The sequence below is a fragment of the Oncorhynchus kisutch genome, unplaced genomic scaffold (assembly GCF_002021735.2).
Source record: "Oncorhynchus kisutch isolate 150728-3 unplaced genomic scaffold, Okis_V2 Okis07a-Okis12b_hom, whole genome shotgun sequence".
In the NCBI taxonomy this organism is placed as follows: domain Eukaryota; kingdom Metazoa; phylum Chordata; class Actinopteri; order Salmoniformes; family Salmonidae; genus Oncorhynchus; species Oncorhynchus kisutch.
In genome coordinates, this window is record NW_022261984.1 from 10,670,734 (window position 1) to 10,693,045 (window position 22,312).

Below are 22,312 nucleotides of genomic sequence, written 5' to 3' on the forward strand. Positions count from 1 at the left end.
CAAGAAAGGCAGCAAAGAAGCCACTTCTCTCCAGAAAAAACATCAGGGACAGACTGATATTCTGCAAAAGGTACAGGGTTGAGGACTGGGGTAAAGCCATTTTCTCTGATGAATCCCCTTTCCGATTGTTTGGGGCATCCGGAAAAAAGCTTGTCCGGAGAAGACAAGGTGAGCGCTACCATCAGTCCTGTGTCATGCCACTTATGAAATGCTTGTAAATATACTTCAGTATTCCATAGTAACATCTGACAAAAATATCTAAAGACACTGAGGCAGCAAACTTTGTGGAAATGAATATTTGTGTCATTCTCTAAACTTTAGCCTCGACTGTACAGCTATAGAGAGGAGAGTGTTATTAACCCCTACTGTCCCTCCCCTTCCCAGGTGTGTCAGCTATAGAGAGTGTTATTAACCCCTACTGTCCCTCCCCTTCCCAGGTGTATCAGCTATAGAGAGGAGAGTGTTATTAACCCCTACTATCCCTCCTCCCAGGTGTGTCAGCTATAGAGAGTGTTATTAACCCCTACTGTCCCTCCCCTTCCCAGGTGTGTCAGCTATAGAGAGTGTTATTAACCCCTACTGTCCCTCCCCTTCCCAGGTGTGTCAGCTATAGAGAGTGTTATTAACCCCTACTATCCCTCCTCTTCCCAGGTGTGTCAGCTATAGAGAGGAGAGTGTTATTAACCCCTACTATCCCTCCTCTTCCCAGGTGTGTCAGCTATAGAGAGTGTTATTAACCCCTACTATCCCTCCTCTTCCCAGGTGTGTCAGCTATAGAGAGTGTTATTAACCCCTACTATCCCTCCTCTTCCCAGGTGTGTCAGCTATAGAGAGGAGAGTGTTATTAACCCCTACTGTCCCTCCCCTTCCCAGGTGTGTCAGCTATAGAGAGGAGAGTGTTATTAACCCCTACTGTCCCTCCCCTTCCCAGGTGTGTCAGCTATAGAGGGGAGAGTGTTATTAACCCCTACTATCCCTCCCCTTCCCAGGTGTGTCAGCTATAGAGAGGAGAGTGTTATTAACCCCTACTATCCCTCCCCTTCCCAGGTGTGTCAGCTATAGAGAGTGTTATTAACCCCTACTGTCCCTCCCCTTCCCAGGTGTGTCAGCTATAGAGAGTGTTATTAACCCCTACTATCCCTCCTCTTCCCAGGTGTGTCAGCTATAGAGAGGAGAGTGTTATTAACCCCTACTATCCCTCCTCTTCCCAGGTGTGTCAGCTATAGAGAGTGTTATTAACCCCTACTATCCCTCCTCTTCCCAGGTGTGTCAGCTATAGAGAGGAGAGTGTTATTAACCCCTACTGTCCCTCCCCTTCCCAGGTGTGTCAGCTATAGAGAGGAGAGTGTTATTAACCCCTACTATCCCTCCTCTTCCCAGGTGTGTCAGCTATAGAGAGGAGAGTGTTATTAACCCCTACTATCCCTCCCCTTCCCAGGTGTGTCAGCTATAGAGAGGAGAGTGTTATTAACCCCTACTATCCCTCCCCTTCCCAGGTGTGTCAGCTATAGAGAGGAGAGTGTTATTAACCCCTACTATCCCTCCCCTTCCCAGGTGTGTCAGCTATAGAGAGGAGAGTGTTATTAACCCCTACTATCCCTCCTCTTCCCAGGTGTATCAGCTATAGAGAGGAGAGTGTTATTAACCCCTACTATCCCTCCTCTTCCCAGGTGTGTCAGCTATAGAGAGTGTTATTAACCCCTACTATCCCCTCCTCTTCCCAGGTGTGTCAGCTATAGAGAGGAGAGTGTTATTAACCCCTACTATCCCTCCTCTTCCCAGGTGTGTCAGCTATAGAGAGTGTTATTAACCCCTACTATCCCTCCTCTTCCCAGGTGTGTCAGCTATAGAGAGGAGAGTGTTATTAACCCCTACTATCCCTCCCCTTCCCAGGTGTGTCAGCTATAGAGAGGAGAGTGTTATTAACCCCTACTATCCCTCCCCTTCCCAGGTGTATCAGCTATAGAGAGGAGAGTGTTATTAACCCCTACTATCCCTCCCCTTCCCAGGTGTGTCAGCTATAGAGAGGAGAGTGTTATTAACCCCTACTATCCCTCCCCTTCCCAGGTGTATCAGCTATAGAGAGGAGAGTGTTATTAACCCCTACTATCCCTCCTCTTCCCAGGTGTGTCAGCTATAGAGAGTGTTATTAACCCCTACTATCCCTCCTCTTCCCAGGTGTGTCAGCTATAGAGAGGAGAGTGTTATTAACCCCTACTATCCCTCCTCTTCCCAGGTGTGTCAGCTATAGAGAGTGTTATTAACCCCTACTATCCCTCCCCTTCCCAGGTGTGTCAGCTATAGAGAGGAGAGTGTTATTAACCCCTACTGTCCCTCCTCTTCCCAAGTGTGTCAGCTATAGAGAGGAGAGTGTTATTAACCCCTACTATCCCTCCTCTTCCCAGGTGTGTCAGCTATAGAGTGTTATTAACCCCTACTATCCCTCCTCTTCCCAGGTGTGTCAGCTATAGAGAGGAGAGTGTTATTAACCCCTACTATCCCTCCTCTTCCCAGGTGTGTCAGCTATAGAGAGTGTTATTAACCCCTACTATCCCTCCTCTTCCCAGGTGTGTCAGCTATAGAGAGGAGAGTGTTATTAACCCCTACTATCCCTCCTCTTCCCAGGTGTGTCAGCTATAGAGAGTGTTATTAACCCCTACTATCCCTCCCCTTCCCAGGTGTGTCAGCTATAGAGAGGAGAGTGTTATTAACCCCTACTGTCCCTCCTCTTCCCAGGTGTGTCAGCTATAGAGTGTTATTAACCCATACTATCCCTCCCCTTCCCAGGTGTGTCAGCTATAGAGAGTGTTATTAACCCCTACTATCCCTCCTCTTCCCAGGTGTGTCAGCTATAGAGAGTGTTATTAACCCCTACTATCCCTCCTCTTCCCAGGTGTGTCAGCTATAGAGAGTGTTATTAACCCCTACTATCCCTCCTCTTCCCAGGTGTATCAGCTATAGAGAGTGTTATTAACCCCTACTATCCCTCCTCTTCCCAGGTGTGTCAGCTATAGAGAGTGTTATTAACCCCTACTATCCCTCCCCTTCCCAGGTGTATCAGCTATAGAGATGAGAGTGTTATTAACCCCTTCTATCCCTCCCCTTCCCAGGTGTGTCAGCTATAGAGAGGAGAGTGTTATTAACCCCTACTATCCCTCCTCTTCCCAGGTGTGTCAGCTATAGAGAGTGTTATTAACCCCTACTATCCCTCCTCTTCCCAGGTGTGTCAGCTATAGAGAGTGTTATTAACCCCTACTATCCCTCCTCTTCCCAGGTGTGTCAGCTATAGAGAAGAGAGTGTTATTAACCCCTACTATCCCTCCTCTTCCCAGGTGTATCAGCTATAGAGAGTGTTATTAACCCCTACTATCCCTCCTCTTCTCAGGTGTGTCAGCTATAGAGAGTGTTATTAACCCCTACTATCCTCCCCTTCCCAGGTGTATCAGCTATAGAGAGTGTTATTAACCCCTACTATCCCTCCTCTTCCCAGGTGTGTCAGCTATAGAGAGGAGTGTTATTAACCCCTACTATCCCTCCTCTTCCCAGATGTATCAGCTAGAGAGAGTGTTATTAACCCCTACTATCCCTCCCCTTCCCAGGTGTGTCAGCTAGAGAGAGTGTTATTAACCCCTACTATCCCTCCTCTTCCCAGGTGTATCAGCTATAGAGAGTGTTATTAACCCCTACTATCCCTCCTCTTCTCAGGTGTGTCAGCTATAGAGAGTGTTATTAACCCCTACTATCCCTCCCCTTCCCAGGTGTATCAGCTATAGAGAGTGTTATTAACCCCTACTATCCCTCCTCTTCCCAGGTGTGTCAGCTATAGAGAGGAGTGTTATTAACCCCTACTATCCCTCCTCTTCCCAGATGTATCAGCTATAGAGAGTGTTATTAACCCCTACTATCCCTCCCCTTCCCAGGTGTGTCAGCTAGAGAGAGTGTTATTAACCCCTACTATCCCTCCTCTTCCCAGGTGTATCAGCTATAGAGAGGAGAGTGTTATTAACCCCTACTATCCCTCCTCTTCCCAGGTGTGTCAGCTATAGAGAGGAGAGTGTTATTAACCCCTACTATCCCTCCTCTTCCCAGGTGTGTCAGCTATAGAGAGGAGAGTGTTATTAACCCCTACTATCCCTCCTCTTCCCAGGTGTGTCAGCTATAGAGAGTATTATTAACCCCTACTATCCCTCCCCTTCCCAGGTGTGTCAGCTATAGAGAGTGTTATTAACCCCTACTATCCCTCCCCTTCCCAGGTGTGTCAGCTATAGAGAGTGTTATTAACCCCTACTGTCCCTCCCCTTCCCAGGTGTGTCAGCTATAGAGAGGAGAGCGTTATTAACCCCTACTATCCCGCCCCTTCCCAGGTGTGTCAGCTATAGAGAGGAGAGTGTTATTAACCCCTACTATCACTCCCCTTCCCAGGTGTGTCAGCTATAGAGAGTGTTATTAACCCCTACTATCCCTCCCCTTCCCAGGTGTGTCAGCTATAGAGAGGAGAGTGTTATTAACCCCTACTATCCCTCCCCTTCCCAGGTGTGTCAGCTATAGAGAGGAGAGTGTTATTAACCCCTACTATCCCTCCTCTTCCCAGGTGTGTCAGCTATAGAGAGTGTTATTAACCCCTACTATCCCTCCCCTTCCCAGGTGTGTCAGCTATAGAGAGGAGAGTGTTATTAACCCCTACTATCCCTCCCCTTCCCAGGTGTGTCAGCTACAGAGAGTGTTATTAACCCCTACTATCCCTCCTCTTCCCAGGTGTGTCAGCTATAGAGAGTGTTATTAACCCCTACTATCCCTCCTCTTCCCAGGTGTGTCAGCTAGACTATCCCGCCCCTTCCCAGGTGTGTCAGCTATAGAGAGTGTTATTAACCCCTACTATCCCTCCTCTTCCCAGGTGTGTCAGCTATAGAGAGTGTTATTAACCCCTACTATCCCTCCCCTTCCCAGGTGTGTCAGCTATAGAGAGGAGAGTGTTATTAACCCCTACTATCCCTCCCCTTCCCAGGTGTGTCAGCTATAGAGAGTGTTATTAACCCCTACTATCCCTCCTCTTCCCAGGTGTATCAGCTATAGAGAATGTTATTAACCCCTACTATCCCTCCCCTTCCCAGGTGTGTCAGCTATAGAGAGGAGAGTGTTATTAACCCCTACTATCCCTCCTCTTCCCAGGTGTGTCAGCTATAGAGAGTGTTATTAACCCCTACTATCCCTCCTCTTCCCAGGTGTGTCAGCTATAGAGAGTGTTATTAACCCCTACTATCCCTCCTCTTCCCAGGTGTGTCAGCTATAGAGAGTGTTATTAACCCCTACTATCCCTCCTCTTCCCAGGTGTGTCAGCTATAGAGAGTGTTATTAACCCCTACTATCCCTCCTCTTCCCAGGTGTGTCAGCTATAGAGAGTGTTATTAACCCCTACTATCCCTCCTCCCAGGTGTGTCAGCTATAGAGAGTGTTATTAACCCCTACTATCCTCCTCTTCCCAGGTGTGTCAGCTATAGAGAGTGTTATTAACCCCTACTATCCCGCCTCTTCCCAGGTGTGTCAGCTATAGAGAGTGTTATTAACCCCTTCTATCCCTCCCCTTCCCAGGTGTGTCAGCTATAGAGAGGAGAGTGTTATTAACCCCTACTATCCCTCCTCTTCCCAGGTGTGTCAGCTATAGAGAGTGTTATTAACCCCTACTATCCCTCCCCTTCCCAGGTGTGTCAGCTATAGAGAGGAGAGTGTTATTAACCCCTACTATCCCTCCCCTTCCCAGGTGTGTCAGCTATAGAGAGGAGAGTGTTATTAACCCCTACTATCCCTCCTCTTCCCAGGTGTGTCAGCTATAGAGAGTGTTATTAACCCCTACTATCCCTCCCCTTCCCAGGTGTGTCAGCTATAGAGAGGAGAGTGTTATTAACCCCTACTATCCCTCCCCTTCCCAGGTGTGTCAGCTACAGAGAGTGTTATTAACCCCTACTATCCCTCCTCTTCCCAGGTGTGTCAGCTATAGAGAGTGTTATTAACCCCTACTATCCCTCCTCTTCCCAGGTGTGTCAGCTAGACTATCCCGCCCCTTCCCAGGTGTGTCAGCTATAGAGAGTGTTATTAACCCCTACTATCCCTCCTCTTCCCAGGTGTGTCAGCTATAGAGAGTGTTATTAACCCCTACTATCCCGCCCCTTCCCAGGTGTGTCAGCTATAGAGAGGAGAGTGTTATTAACCCCTACTATCCCTCCCCTTCCCAGGTGTGTCAGCTATAGAGAGTGTTATTAACCCCTACTATCCCTCCTCTTCCCAGGTGTATCAGCTATAGAGAATGTTATTAACCCCTACTATCCCTCCCCTTCCCAGGTGTGTCAGCTATAGAGAGGAGAGTGTTATTAACCCCTACTATCCCTCCTCTTCCCAGGTGTGTCAGCTATAGAGAGTGTTATTAACCCCTACTATCCCTCCTCTTCCCAGGTGTGTCAGCTATAGAGAGTGTTATTAACCCCTACTATCCCTCCTCTTCCCAGGTGTGTCAGCTATAGAGAGTGTTATTAACCCCTACTATCCCTCCTCTTCCCAGGTGTGTCAGCTATAGAGAGTGTTATTAACCCCTACTATCCCTCCTCTTCCCAGGTGTGTCAGCTATAGAGAGTGTTATTAACCCCTACTATCCCTCCTCCCAGGTGTGTCAGCTATAGAGAGTGTTATTAACCCCTACTATCCCTCCTCTTCCCAGGTGTGTCAGCTATAGAGAGTGTTATTAACCCCTACTATCCCGCCTCTTCCCAGGTGTGTCAGCTATAGAGAGTGTTATTAACCCCTTCTATCCCTCCCCTTCCCAGGTGTGTCAGCTATAGAGAGGAGAGTGTTATTAACCCCTACTATCCCTCCTCTTCCCAGGTGTGTCAGCCATAGAGAGTGTTATTAACCCCTACTATCCCTCCTCTTCCCAGGTGTGTCAGCTATAGAGAGTGTTATTAACCCCTACTATCCCTCCTCTTCCCAGGTGTGTCAGCTATAGAGAGGAGAGTGTTATTAACCCCTACTATCCCTCCTCTTCCCAGGTGTATCAGCTATAGAGAGTGTTATTAACCCCTACTATCCCTCCTCTTCCCAGGTGTGTCAGCTATAGAGAGGAGAGTGTTATTAACCCCTACTATCCCTCCTCTTCCCAGGTGTGTCAGCTATAGAGAGTGTTATTAACCCCTACTATCCCTCCTCTTCCCAGGTGTGTCAGCTATAGAGAGGAGAGTGTTATTAACCCCTACTATCCCTCCTCTTCCCAGGTGTGTCAGCTATAGAGAGTGTTATTAACCCCTACTATCCCTCCCCTTCCCAGGTGTGTCAGCTATAGAGAGGAGAGTGTTATTAACCCCTACTGTCCCTCCTCTTCCCAGGTGTGTCAGCTATAGAGTGTTATTAACCCCTACTATCCCTCCCCTTCCCAGGTGTGTCAGCTATAGAGAGCGTTATTAACCCCTACTATCCCTCCTCTTCCCAGGTGTGTCAGCTATAGAGAGTGTTATTAACCCCTACTATCCCTCCTCTTCCCAGGTGTGTCAGCTATAGAGAGTGTTATTAACCCCTACTATCCCTCCTCTTCCCAGGTGTATCAGCTATAGAGAGTGTTATTAACCCCTACTATCCCTCCTCTTCCCAGGTGTGTCAGCTATAGAGAGTGTTATTAACCCCTACTATCCCTCCCCTTCCCAGGTGTATCAGCTATAGAGAGGAGAGTGTTATTAACCCCTTCTATCCCTCCCCTTCCCAGGTGTGTCAGCTATAGAGAGGAGAGTGTTATTAACCCCTACTATCCCTCCTCTTCCCAGGTGTGTCAGCTATAGAGAGTGTTATTAACCCCTACTATCCCTCCTCTTCCCAGGTGTGTCAGCTATAGAGAGTGTTATTAACCCCTACTATCCCTCCTCTTCCCAGGTGTGTCAGCTATAGAGAGGAGAGTGTTATTAACCCCTACTATCCCTCCTCTTCCCAGGTGTATCAGCTATAGAGAGTGTTATTAACCCCTACTATCCCTCCTCTTCTCAGGTGTGTCAGCTATAGAGAGTGTTATTAACCCCGACTATCCCTCCCCTTCCCAGGTGTATCAGCTATAGAGAGTGTTATTAACCCCTACTATCCCTCCTCTTCCCAGGTGTGTCAGCTATAGAGAGGAGTGTTATTAACCCCTACTATCCCTCCTCTTCCCAGGTGTATCAGCTAGAGAGAGTGTTATTAACCCCTACTATCCCTCCTCTTCCCAGATGTATCAGCTAGAGAGAGTGTTATTAACCCCTACTATCCCTCCTCTTCCCAGATGTATCAGCTAGAGAGAGTGTTATTAACCCCTACTATCCCTCCTCTTCCCAGGTGTATCAGCTATAGAGAGGAGAGTGTTATTAACCCCTACTATCCCTCCTCTTCCCAGGTGTGTCAGCTATAGAGAGGAGAGTGTTATTAACCCCTACTATCCCTCCTCTTCCCAGGTGTGTCAGCTATAGAGAGGAGAGTGTTATTAACCCCTACTATCCCTCCTCTTCCCAGGTGTGTCAGCTATAGAGAGTATTATTAACCCCTACTATCCCTCCCCTTCCCAGGTGTGTCAGCTATAGAGAGTGTTATTAACCCCTACTATCCCTCCCCTTCCCAGGTGTGTCAGCTATAGAGAGTGTTATTAACCCCTACTGTCCCTCCCCTTCCCAGGTGTGTCAGCTATAGAGAGGAGAGTGTTATTAACCCCTACTATCCCTCCCCTTCCCAGGTGTGTCAGCTATAGAGAGTGTTATTAACCCCTACTGTCCCTCCCCTTCCCAGGTGTGTCAGCTATAGAGAGGAGAGTGTTATTAACCCCTACTATCCCTCCTCTTCCCAGGTGTGTCAGCTATAGAGAGTGTTATTAACCCCTACTATCCCTCCTCTTCCCAGGTGTGTCAGCTATAGAGAGTGTTATTAACCCCTACTATCCCTCCTCTTCCCAGGTGTGTCAGCTATAGAGAGGAGAGTGTTATTAACCCCTACTATCCCTCCTCTTCCCAGGTGTATCAGCTATAGAGAGTGTTATTAACCCCTACTATCCCTCCTCTTCTCAGGTGTGTCAGCTATAGAGAGTGTTATTAACCCCTACTATCCCTCCCCTTCCCAGGTGTATCAGCTATAGAGAGTGTTATTAACCCCTACTATCCCTCCTCTTCCCAGGTGTGTCAGCTATAGAGAGGAGTGTTATTAACCCCTACTATCCCTCCTCTTCCCAGGTGTATCAGCTAGAGAGAGTGTTATTAACCCCTACTATCCCTCCTCTTCCCAGATGTATCAGCTAGAGAGAGTGTTATTAACCCCTACTATCCCTCCTCTTCCCAGATGTATCAGCTAGAGAGAGTGTTATTAACCCCTACTATCCCTCCTCTTCCCAGGTGTATCAGCTATAGAGAGGAGAGTGTTATTAACCCCTACTATCCCTCCTCTTCCCAGGTGTGTCAGCTATAGAGAGGAGAGTGTTATTAACCCCTACTATCCCTCCTCTTCCCAGGTGTGTCAGCTATAGAGAGGAGAGTGTTATTAACCCCTACTATCCCTCCTCTTCCCAGGTGTGTCAGCTATAGAGAGTATTATTAACCCCTACTATCCCTCCCCTTCCCAGGTGTGTCAGCTATAGAGAGTGTTATTAACCCCTACTATCCCTCCCCTTCCCAGGTGTGTCAGCTATAGAGAGTGTTATTAACCCCTACTGTCCCTCCCCTTCCCAGGTGTGTCAGCTATAGAGAGGAGAGTGTTATTAACCCCTACTATCCCGCCCCTTCCCAGGTGTGTCAGCTATAGAGAGGAGAGTGTTATTAACCCCTACTATCCCTCCCCTTCCCAGGTGTGTCAGCTATAGAGAGTGTTATTAACCCCTACTATCCCTCCCCTTCCCAGGTGTGTCAGCTATAGAGAGGAGAGTGTTATTAACCCCTACTATCCCTCCCCTTCCCAGGTGTGTCAGCTATAGAGAGGAGAGTGTTATTAACCCCTACTATCCCTCCTCTTCCCAGGTGTGTCAGCTATAGAGAGTGTTATTAACCCCTACTATCCCTCCCCTTCCCAGGTGTGTCAGCTATAGAGAGGAGAGTGTTATTAACCCCTACTATCCCTCCCCTTCCCAGGTGTGTCAGCTACAGAGAGTGTTATTAACCCCTACTATCCCTCCTCTTCCCAGGTGTGTCAGCTATAGAGAGTGTTATTAACCCCTACTATCCCTCCTCTTCCCAGGTGTGTCAGCTAGACTATCCCGCCCCTTCCCAGGTGTGTCAGCTATAGAGAGTGTTATTAACCCCTACTATCCCTCCTCTTCCCAGGTGTGTCAGCTATAGAGAGTGTTATTAACCCCTACTATCCCGCCCCTTCCCAGGTGTGTCAGCTATAGAGAGGAGAGTGTTATTAACCCCTACTATCCCTCCCCTTCCCAGGTGTGTCAGCTATAGAGAGTGTTATTAACCCCTACTATCCCTCCTCTTCCCAGGTGTATCAGCTATAGAGAATGTTATTAACCCCTACTATCCCTCCCCTTCCCAGGTGTGTCAGCTATAGAGAGGAGAGTGTTATTAACCCCTACTATCCCTCCTCTTCCCAGGTGTGTCAGCTATAGAGAGTGTTATTAACCCCTACTATCCCTCCTCTTCCCAGGTGTGTCAGCTATAGAGAGTGTTATTAACCCCTACTATCCCTCCTCCCAGGTGTGTCAGCTATAGAGAGTGTTATTAACCCCTACTATCCCTCCTCTTCCCAGGTGTGTCAGCTATAGAGAGTGTTATTAACCCCTACTATCCCGCCTCTTCCCAGGTGTGTCAGCTATAGAGAGTGTTATTAACCCCTTCTATCCCTCCCCTTCCCAGGTGTGTCAGCTATAGAGAGGAGAGTGTTATTAACCCCTACTATCCCTCCTCTTCCCAGGTGTGTCAGCTATAGAGAGGAGAGTGTTATTAACCCCTACTATCCCTCCTCTTCCCAGGTGTGTCAGCTATAGAGAGTGTTATTAACCCCTACTATCCCTCCTCTTCCCAGGTGTGTCAGCTATAGAGAGTGTTATTAACCCCTACTATCCCTCCTCTTCCCAGGTGTGTCAGCTATAGAGAGGAGAGTGTTATTAACCCCTACTATCCCTCCTCTTCCCAGGTGTATCAGCTATAGAGAGTGTTATTAACCCCTACTATCCCTCCTCTTCTCAGGTGTGTCAGCTATAGAGAGTGTTATTAACCCCTACTATCCCTCCCCTTCCCAGGTGTATCAGCTATAGAGAGTGTTATTAACCCCTACTATCCCTCCTCTTCCCAGGTGTGTCAGCTATAGAGAGGAGTGTTATTAACCCCTACTATCCCTCCTCTTCCCAGGTGTATCAGCTAGAGAGAGTGTTATTAACCCCTACTATCCCTCCTCTTCCCAGATGTATCAGCTAGAGAGAGTGTTATTAACCCCTACTATCCCTCCTCTTCCCAGATGTATCAGCTAGAGAGAGTGTTATTAACCCCTACTATCCCTCCTCTTCCCAGGTGTATCAGCTATAGAGAGGAGAGTGTTATTAACCCCTACTATCCCTCCTCTTCCCAGGTGTGTCAGCTATAGAGAGGAGAGTGTTATTAACCCCTACTATCCCTCCTCTTCCAGGTGTGTCAGCTATAGAGAGGAGAGTGTTATTAACCCCTACTATCCCTCCTCTTCCCAGGTGTGTCAGCTATAGAGAGTATTATTAACCCCTACTATCCCTCCCCTTCCCAGGTGTGTCAGCTATAGAGAGTGTTATTAACCCCTACTATCCCTCCCCTTCCCAGGTGTGTCAGCTATAGAGAGTGTTATTAACCCCTACTGTCCCTCCTCCTTCCCAGGTGTGTCAGCTATAGAGAGGAGAGTGTTATTAACCCCTACTATCCCGCCCCTTCCCAGGTGTGTCAGCTATAGAGAGGAGAGTGTTATTAACCCCTACTATCCCTCCCCTTCCCAGGTGTGTCAGCTATAGAGAGTGTTATTAACCCCTACTATCCCTCCCCTTCCCAGGTGTGTCAGCTATAGAGAGGAGAGTGTTATTAACCCCTACTATCCCTCCCCTTCCCAGGTGTGTCAGCTATAGAGAGGAGAGTGTTATTAACCCCTACTATCCCTCCTCTTCCCAGGTGTGTCAGCTATAGAGAGTGTTATTAACCCCTACTATCCCTCCCCTTCCCAGGTGTGTCAGCTATAGAGAGGAGAGTGTTATTAACCCCTACTATCCCTCCCCTTCCCAGGTGTGTCAGCTACAGAGAGTGTTATTAACCCCTACTATCCCTCCTCTTCCCAGGTGTGTCAGCTATAGAGAGTGTTATTAACCCCTACTATCCCTCCTCTTCCCAGGTGTGTCAGCTAGACTATCCCGCCCCTTCCCAGGTGTGTCAGCTATAGAGAGTGTTATTAACCCCTACTATCCCTCCTCTTCCCAGGTGTGTCAGCTATAGAGAGTGTTATTAACCCCTACTATCCCGCCCCTTCCCAGGTGTGTCAGCTATAGAGAGGAGAGTGTTATTAACCCCTACTATCCCTCCCCTTCCCAGGTGTGTCAGCTATAGAGAGTGTTATTAACCCCTACTATCCCTCCTCTTCCCAGGTGTATCAGCTATAGAGAATGTTATTAACCCCTACTATCCCTCCCCTTCCCAGGTGTGTCAGCTATAGAGAGGAGAGTGTTATTAACCCCTACTATCCCTCCTCTTCCCAGGTGTGTCAGCTATAGAGAGTGTTATTAACCCCTACTATCCCTCCTCTTCCCAGGTGTGTCAGCTATAGAGAGTGTTATTAACCCCTACTATCCCTCCTCTTCCCAGGTGTGTCAGCTATAGAGAGTGTTATTAACCCCTACTATCCCTCTTCCCAGGTGTGTCAGCTATAGAGAGTGTTATTAACCCCTACTATCCCTCCTCTTCCCAGGTGTGTCAGCTATAGAGAGTGTTATTAACCCCTACTATCCCGCCTCTTCCCAGGTGTGTCAGCTATAGAGAGTGTTATTAACCACTACTATCCCTCCTCTTCCCAGGTGTGTCAGCTATAGAGAGTGTTATTAACCCCTACTATCCCTCCTCTTCCCAGGTGTGTCAGCTATAGAGAGGAGAGTGTTATTAACCCCTACTATCCCTCCTCTTCCCAGGTGTGTCAGCTATAGAGAGTGTTATTAACCCCTACTATCCCTCCCCTTCCCAGGTGTGTCAGCTATAGAGAGGAGAGTGTTATTAACCCCTACTATCCCTCCCCTTCCCAGGTGTGTCAGCTACAGAGAGTGTTATTAACCCCTACTATCCCTCCTCTTCCCAGGTGTGTCAGCTATAGAGAGTGTTATTAACCCCTACTATCCCTCCTCTTCCCAGGTGTGTCAGCTAGACTATCCCGCCCCTTCCCAGGTGTGTCAGCTATAGAGAGTGTTATTAACCCCTACTATCCCTCCTCTTCCCAGGTGTGTCAGCTATAGAGAGTGTTATTAACCCCTACTATCCCGCCCCTTCCCAGCTGTGTCAGCTATAGAGAGGAGAGTGTTATTAACCCCTACTATCCCTCCCCTTCCCAGGTGTGTCAGCTATAGAGAGTGTTATTAACCCCTACTATCCCTCCTCTTCCCAGGTGTATCAGCTATAGAGAATGTTATTAACCCCTACTATCCCTCCCCTTCCCAGGTGTGTCAGCTATAGAGAGGAGAGTGTTATTAACCCCTACTATCCCTCCTCTTCCCAGGTGTGTCAGCTATAGAGAGTGTTATTAACCCCTACTATCCCTCCTCTTCCCAGGTGTGTCAGCTATAGAGAGTGTTATTAACCCCTACTATCCCTCCTCTTCCCAGGTGTGTCAGCTATAGAGAGTGTTATTAACCCCTACTATCCCTCCTCCCAGGTGTGTCAGCTATAGAGAGTGTTATTAACCCCTACTATCCCTCCTCTTCCCAGGTGTGTCAGCTATAGAGAGTGTTATTAACCCCTACTATCCCTCCTCTTCCCAGGTGTGTCAGCTATAGAGAGTGTTATTAACCCCTACTATCCCTCCTCTTCCCAGGTGTGTCAGCTATAGAGAGGAGAGTGTTATTAACCCCTACTATCCCTCCCCTTCCCAGGTGTGTCAGCTACAGAGAGTGTTATTAACCCCTACTATCCCTCCTCTTCCCAGGTGTGTCAGCTATAGAGAGTGTTATTAACCCCTACTATCCCTCCTCTTCCCAGGTGTGTCAGCTAGACTATCCCGCCCCTTCCCAGGTGTGTCAGCTATAGAGAGTGTTATTAACCCCTACTATCCCTCCTCTTCCCAGGTGTGTCAGCTATAGAGAGTGTTATTAACCCCTACTATCCCGCCCCTTCCCAGGTGTGTCAGCTATAGAGAGGAGAGTGTTATTAACCCCTACTATCCCTCCCCTTCCCAGGTGTGTCAGCTATAGAGAGTGTTATTAACCCCTACTATCCCTCCTCTTCCCAGGTGTATCAGCTATAGAGAATGTTATTAACCCCTACTATCCCTCCCCTTCCCAGGTGTGTCAGCTATAGAGAGGAGAGTGTTATTAACCCCTACTATCCCTCCTCTTCCCAGGTGTGTCAGCTATAGAGAGTGTTATTAACCCCTACTATCCCTCCTCTTCCCAGGTGTGTCAGCTATAGAGAGTGTTATTAACCCCTACTATCCCTCCTCTTCCCAGGTGTGTCAGCTATAGAGAGTGTTATTAACCCCTACTATCCCTCCTCCCAGGTGTGTCAGCTATAGAGAGTGTTATTAACCCCTACTATCCCTCCTCTTCCCAGGTGTGTCAGCTATAGAGAGTGTTATTAACCCCTACTATCCCTCTTCTTCCCAGGTGTGTCAGCTATAGAGAGTGTTATTAACCCCTACTATCCCTCCTCTTCCCAGGTGTGTCAGCTATAGAGAGGAGAGTGTTATTAACCCCTACTATCCCTCCCCTTCCCAGGTGTGTCAGCTATAGAGAGTGTTATTAACCCCTACTATCCCTCCCCTTCCCAGGTGTGTCAGTTGGAGAGGTTCAGTGAGACCAGCGGTCTAGGCATCAGCACGGAGGCCAGGGCAGGACACCACTACCTGTGCTCCGTCTTACCTGAGGGTCCCGTCGGACAGAGCAGGAAGATACACCCTGGAGACCAGATACTGGAGGTGGGAGGGATTCACATCCAGGCATTCATTTAAACACAACATATTTCACCTTTATTTAACCAGGTAGGCCAGTTGAGAACACCTTTATTTAACCAGGTAGGCCAGTTGAGAACACCTTTATTTAACCAGGTAGGCCAGTTGAGAACACCTTTATTTAACCAGGTAGGCCAGTTGAGAACACCTTTATTTAACCAGGTAGGCTAGTTGAGAACACCTTTATTTAACCAGGTAGGCCAGTTGAGAACACCTTTATTTAACCAGGTAGGCCAGTTGAGAACACCTTTATTTAACCAGGTAGGCCAGTTGAGAACACCTTTATTTAACCAGGTAGGCCAGTTGAGAACAGGTTCTCATTTACAACTGTTACCTGGCCAAGAATAAAGCAAAGCAGTTCGACACAAACAACAACACAGAGTTACACATGGAGTAAACAACATACAGTAGAATATATATATATATATACAGTGAGTGTAAATCAGGTAAGATAAGGGAGGTAAGGCAATAAATAGGCCATAGTGGTGAAATAACTACAATATAGTAATTAAACACTGGAGTGATAGATGTACAGAAGATGATGATTAATTAATTCATTGGTTTGTTCGTTCAATCATTTGTTCATTCATTCATTCATTCAATCATTTGTTCATTCATTCATTCAATCATTTTTTCATTCATTCATTCAATCATTTTTTCATTCATTAATTTGTTCATTCATTCATTAATTTGTTCATTCATTCATTTGTTCATTCATTCATTTGTTCATTCATTCATTTGTTCATTCATTCATTCATTTGTTCATTCGTTCATTCATTCGTTCATTCATTTGTTCATTCATTCATGCATTCATTTGTTCATTTGTTATGTTTGTTAAAGAATTAATTTGTTATTTAATTCACTGCTTTGTTCATTCATTCATTCATTCATTTGTTTAGTCATTCATGTATTCACCCATCTACACATCCAATGGAGCATTGACCCTGTTCTGCTATGATGTAGCTACATACGGCACATTCAACATGTATGCTGACCAGACGAGCTTCTCCCCTCTCCCAGGCGAATGGTATCCCTCTGATAGGAGAGACTCACAGAGAGGTGATCAGCATTCTGAGAGAGCTGCCTCTGTGTGTTTGTATGGTGTGCTGCCGCGTCGTGCACCCACAGCTACGGGACAGTGACCACGATGATGATGAAGAAGATGTACAGCTCCCCCTCAAAGAGCTACTGGCTGAGTTCAACGGCAAGGTAGAGAGGGATGGGGAGGTGGGATGGAGGGGGAGATGGAGGGATGGGGTGATGGACGGTGGGATGGAGGAATAGGGAAATGGAGGGGAGATGGAGAGATGGGGTGATGGAGGGGTGGGGAGATGGAGAGATGGGGTGATGGAGGGGTGGGGAGATGGAGAGATGGGGTGATGGAGGGGAGATGGCGGGATGGGGAGATGGAGAGATGGGGTGATGGAGGGAGATGGAGGGATGTGGAGATGGAGAGATGGGGAGATTGAGGAGGGATGGAGGGGGAGGTGGATGGAGGAATAGGGAAATGGAGGGGAGATAGAGAGATGGGGTGATGGAGGAGTGGGGAGATGGAGGAGTGGGGTGATGGAGGAGTGGGGAGATGGAGGGATGCCGAAATGGAAGGGGAATGGGGAGATGGGATGGATGGATGGGAAGATGAGGGATATGGAGATGGATGGAAATGGAGATGGAGGGATATGGAGATGGATGGATATGGAGATGGAGGGATATGGAGATGGAGGGATATGGAGATGAAGGGATATGGAGATGGATGGATATGGAGATGGATGGAGATGGAGGGATATGGAGATGGAGGGATATGGAGATGGAGGGATATGGAGATGGAGGGATATGGAGATGGAGGGATATGGAGATGGAGGGATATGGAGATGAAGGGATATGGAGATGGATGGATATGGAGATGGAGGGATATGGAGACGGAAGGGATAAGGAGATGGAGGGATATGGAGATGGAGGGATATGGAGATGGAGGAATATGGAGATGGAGGGGGTAGGAGGGATGGAGGGGGAGGTGGGATGGAGGGGAGATAGAGAGATGGGGTGATGGAGGAATATGGAGATGGAGGGATATGGAGATGGAAAGATATGGAGATGGAGGGATATAGAGATGGAGGGATATTGAGATGGGGGATATGGAGATGGAGGGATATAGAGATGGAGGGATGTGGAGATGGAGGGATATGGAGATGGAGGGATGTGGAGATGGAGGGATATGGAGATGGAAGGGATATGGAGATGGAGGGATATGGAGATGGAGGGGGTAGGAGGGATGGAGGGGGAGGTGGGATGGAGGGGAGATAGAGAGATGGGGTGATGGAGGAATATGGAGATGGAGGGATATGGAGATGGAGGGATATGGAGATGGAGGGATATGGAGATGGATGGATGGGGAAGATGAAGGGGTGGGGTGATGGAGGAATATGGAGATGGAGGGATATGGAGATGGAGGGATATAGAGATGGAGGGATATGGAGATGGAGGGATATAGAGATGGAGGAATATGGAGATGGAGGCTATGGAGATGGAGGGATATAGAGATGGAGGGATATGGAGATGGCGAGATATGGAGATGGATGGATGGGAAGATGAAGGGGTGGGGTGATGGAGGAATATGGAGATGGAGGGATATGGAGATGGAGGGATATGGAGATGGAGGGATATAGAGATGGAGGGATATAGAGATGGAGGGGATTGAGATGGAGGGATATGGGGATGGAGGGATGTGGAGATGGAGGGATATAGAGATGGAGGGATATAGAGATGGAGGGATATGGAGATGGAGGGATATGGAGATGGAGGAATATGTAGATGGTGGAATATGGAGATGGAGGGATATGGAGATGGAGGGATATAGAGATTGAGGGATATGGAGATGGAGGGATATGGAGATGGAGGGATGGAGATGGAGGGATATGGAGATGGAGGGATATGGAGATGGAGGGATGTGGAGATGGAGGGATGGAGATGGAGGGATATGGAGATGGAGGGATATGGATGGAGATGGAGATGGAGGGATATAGAGGTGGAGGGATATAGAGATGGGGGGATGTGGAGATGGAGGGATGTGGAGATGGAGGGATATGGAGATGGAGGGATGTGGAGATGGAGGGATATGGGGTGGAGGGATATAGAGATGGAGGGATGTGGAGATGGAGGGATATGGAGATGGAGGGATATGGATGGAGATGGAGGGATGTGGAGATGGAGGGATATGGAGATGGAGGGATATGGATGGAGATGGAGGGATATGGAGAAGGAGGGATATGGAGATGGAGAGATATGGAGATGGAGGATATAGAGATGGAGGGATATGGAGATGGAGAGATATGGAGATGGAGGGATATGGAGATGGAGGGATGTGGAGATGGAGGGATATGGGATGGAGGGATGTGGAGATGGAGGGATATAGAGATGGAGGGATATGGAGATGGAGGAATATGTAGATGGAGGGATATGGAGATGGAGGATGTGGAGATGGAGGGATGTGGAGATTGAGGGATATAGAGATGGAGGGATATAGAGATGGAGGGATATGGAGATGGAGGGATATGGAGATGGAGGGATATGGAGATGGAGGGATATAGAGATGGAGGAATATGGAGATGGAGGGATATGGAGATGGAGGGAGGTGGAGATGGAGGGATATGGAGATGGAGGGATGTGGAGATGGAGGGATATGGAGATGGAGGGATATGAGAGATGGAGGGATATGGAGATGGAGGGATATGGAGATGGAGGGATATGGAGATGGAGGGATATGGAGATGGAGGGATATGGAGATGGAGGGATATGGAGATGGAGGGATATGGAGATGGAGGGATATGGAGATGGAGGGATATGGAGATGGAGGGATATGGAGATGGAGGTATATGGAGATGGAGGGATATGGAGATGGAGGATATGGAGATGGAGGATATGGAGATGGAGGGATGTGGAGATGGAGGGATATGGAGATGGAGGGATATAGAGATGGAGGGATATGGAGATGGAGGGATATGGAGATGGAGGAATATGGAGATGGAGGAATATGGAGATGGAGGGATATGGAGATGGAGGGATATGGAGATGGAGGGATATGGAGATGGAGGGATGGAGATGGAGGGATATGGAGATGGAGGGATATGGAGATGGAGGGATATGGAGATGGAGGGATATGGAGATGGAGGGATATGGAGATGGAGGGATATGGAGATGGAGGGATATGGAGATGGAGGGATATGGAGATGGAGGGATATGGAGATGGAGGGATATGGAGATGGAGGGATATGGAGATGGAGGGATATGGAGATGGAGGGATATGGAGATGGAGGGATATGGAGATGGAGGGATATGGAGATGGAGGGAGATGGAGGGATATGGAGATGGAGGGATATGGAGATGGAGGGATATGGAGATGGAGGGATATGGAGATGGGGGATATGGAGATGGAGGGATATGGAGATGGAGGGATATGGAGATGGAGATGGGGGATAATGGAGATGGAGATGGGGGGATATGGAGATGGAGGGATATGGAGATGGAGGATATGGAGATGGAGGGATATGGAGATGGAGGGATATGGAGATGGAGGGATATGGAGATGGAGGGATATGGAGATGGAGATGGAGGGATATGGAGATGGAGGGATATGGAGATGGAGGAATAGAGATGGAGGGATATGGAGATGGAGGGATATGGAGATGGAGGGATATGGAGATGGAGGGATATGGAGATGGAGGGATATGGAGATGGAGGGATATGGAGATGGAGGGATATAGATGGAGGGATATGGAGATGGAGGGATATGGAGATGGAGGGATATGGAGATGGAGGGATATGGAGATGGAGGGATATGGAGATGGTATGGAGATGGAGGGATATGGGAGATGGAGGGATATGGAGATGGAGGGGAGATGGAGGGATATGGAGATGGAGGGATATGGAGATGGAGGGATATAGAGATGGAGGGATATAGAGATGGAGATGGGGGGATATGGAGATGGAGGGATATGGAGATGGAGGGATATGGAGATGGAGGGATATAGAGATGGAGGGATATGAGATGGGAGGGATATGGAGATGGAGGAATATGGAGATGGAGGGATATGGAGATGGAGGGATATGGAGATGGAGGGATATGGAGATGGAGGATATGGAGATGGAGGGATATGGAGATGGAGGGATGGGGTGAATGGGAGGAATATGGAGATGGAGGGATTGGAGATGGAGGATATGGAGATGGAGGGATATAGAGATGGAGGGATATAGAGATGGAGGGATATGAGATGGAGGGATATGGAGATGGAGGGATATGAGATGGAGGGATATGGAGATGGAGGGATAGAGATGGAGGGATATGGAGATGGAGGGATATGGAGATGGAGGGATATGGAGATGGAGGGATGTGGAGATGGAGGGATATGGAGATGGAGGGATATAGAGATGGAGGGATATGGAGATGGAGGGATAGGAGATGGAGGGATGTGGAGATGGAGGGATATGGAGATGGAGGGATATGGAGATGGAGGGATATGGAGATGGAGGATATGGAGATGGAGGGATATGGAGATGGAGGGATATGGATGGAGGATGGAGATGGAGGGATATAGAGGGGAGGATATGGAGATGGAGGGATATGGAGAGGGGGGGATAGGGATGTGGGAGATGGAGGGATATGGAGATGGAGGGATGTGGAGATGGAGGGATATGGAGATGGAGGGATATGGAGATGGAGGGGATAGAGGAGGAATGTGATGGAGGGATATGGAGATGGAGGGATATGGATGGAGATGAGGGATATGGAGATGGAGGGATTGGAGATGGAGGGATATGGATGGAGATGGAGGGATATGGAGATGGAGGGATATGGAGATGGAGAGATATGGAGATGGAGGGATAAGATGGAGGGATATGGAGATGGAGGGATATGGAGATGGAGGGATATGGAGATGGAGGGATATGGAGATGGAGGGATATGGAGATGGAGGGATGGAGATGGAGGGATATGGAGATGGAGGGATATGGAGATGGAGGGATATGGAGATGGAGGGATATGGAGAGAAGGGATATGGAATGAAGGGATATGGAATGGAGGGATATGGAGATGGAGGGATATGGAGATGGGGATGGGGGAGAATGGAGGAATATGGAGATGGAGGGATATAGAGATGGAGGAATATGGAGATGGAGGGATATGGAGATGGAGGGATGTGGAGATGGAGGATATGGAGATGGAGGGATGTGGGATGGAGGGATTAGAGATGGAGGATATAGAGGATGGAGGGATATGGAGATGGAGGGATATGGAGATGGAGGGATATGGAGATGGAGGGATATGGAGATGGAGGGATATGGAGATGGAGGATATGGAGATGGAGGGATATGGAGATGGAGGGATATGGAGATGGAGGATTGGAGATGGAGGGGATATGGAGATTGGAGGGATATGGAGATGGAGGGATGTGGAGATGGAGGGATATGGAGATGGAGGGATATGGAGATGGAGGGATATGGAGATGGAGGGATATGGAGATGGAAATGGTATGGAGATATAGGGATATAATGGAGATGGAGGGATATGGAGATGGAGGGATATGGAGATGGAGGGATATGGAGATGGAGGATGGGAGATGGAGGAATATGGAGATGGAGGATATGGAGATGGAGGGATATGGAGATGGAGGGATATGGAGATGGAGGGATATGGAGATGAGGGATATAGAGATGGAGGGATATGGAGATGGAGGGATATGGAGATGGAGGGAATGGAGATGGAGGGATATGGAGATGGAGGGATATGGAGATGAAGGGATATGGAGATGGAGGGATATGGAGATGGAGGGATATGGAGATGGAGGGATATGGAGATGGAGGATATGGAGATGGAGGGATATAGAGATGGAGAATATGGAGATGGAGGGATATGAGATGGAAGGATATGGAGATGGAGGGATATGGAATGGAGGGATATGGAGATGGAGGGATATAGAGATGGAGGGATTAGAGATATGGAGGATTGGAGATGGAGGGAATGGAGATGGAGGATATGGAGATGGAGGGATATGGAGATGGAGGGATATGGAGATGGAGGGATATGGAGATGGAGGGATAGGAGATGGAGGGATATGGAGATGGAGGGATATAGAGATGGAGGGGATAATGGAGATGGAGGGATATGGAGATGGAGGAATAT

At 48.2% G+C, this 22,312-nt stretch overlaps 1 protein-coding gene across 1 annotated transcript in view; it reads left to right on the forward strand.

Annotated features, from left to right (window-relative positions):
• The window catches only part of LOC116360074 (multiple PDZ domain protein-like), an 86,493-nt gene that overhangs the window by 38,549 nt on the left and 25,632 nt on the right, over nt 1-22,312 (forward strand). The window contains exons 12-13 of the mRNA XM_031814588.1: nt 14,959-15,105; nt 16,159-16,347. Of these exons, the coding sequence (XP_031670448.1) occupies nt 14,959-15,105; nt 16,159-16,347 (336 nt within the window). The remainder of the gene's footprint in view (nt 1-14,958; nt 15,106-16,158; nt 16,348-22,312) is intronic.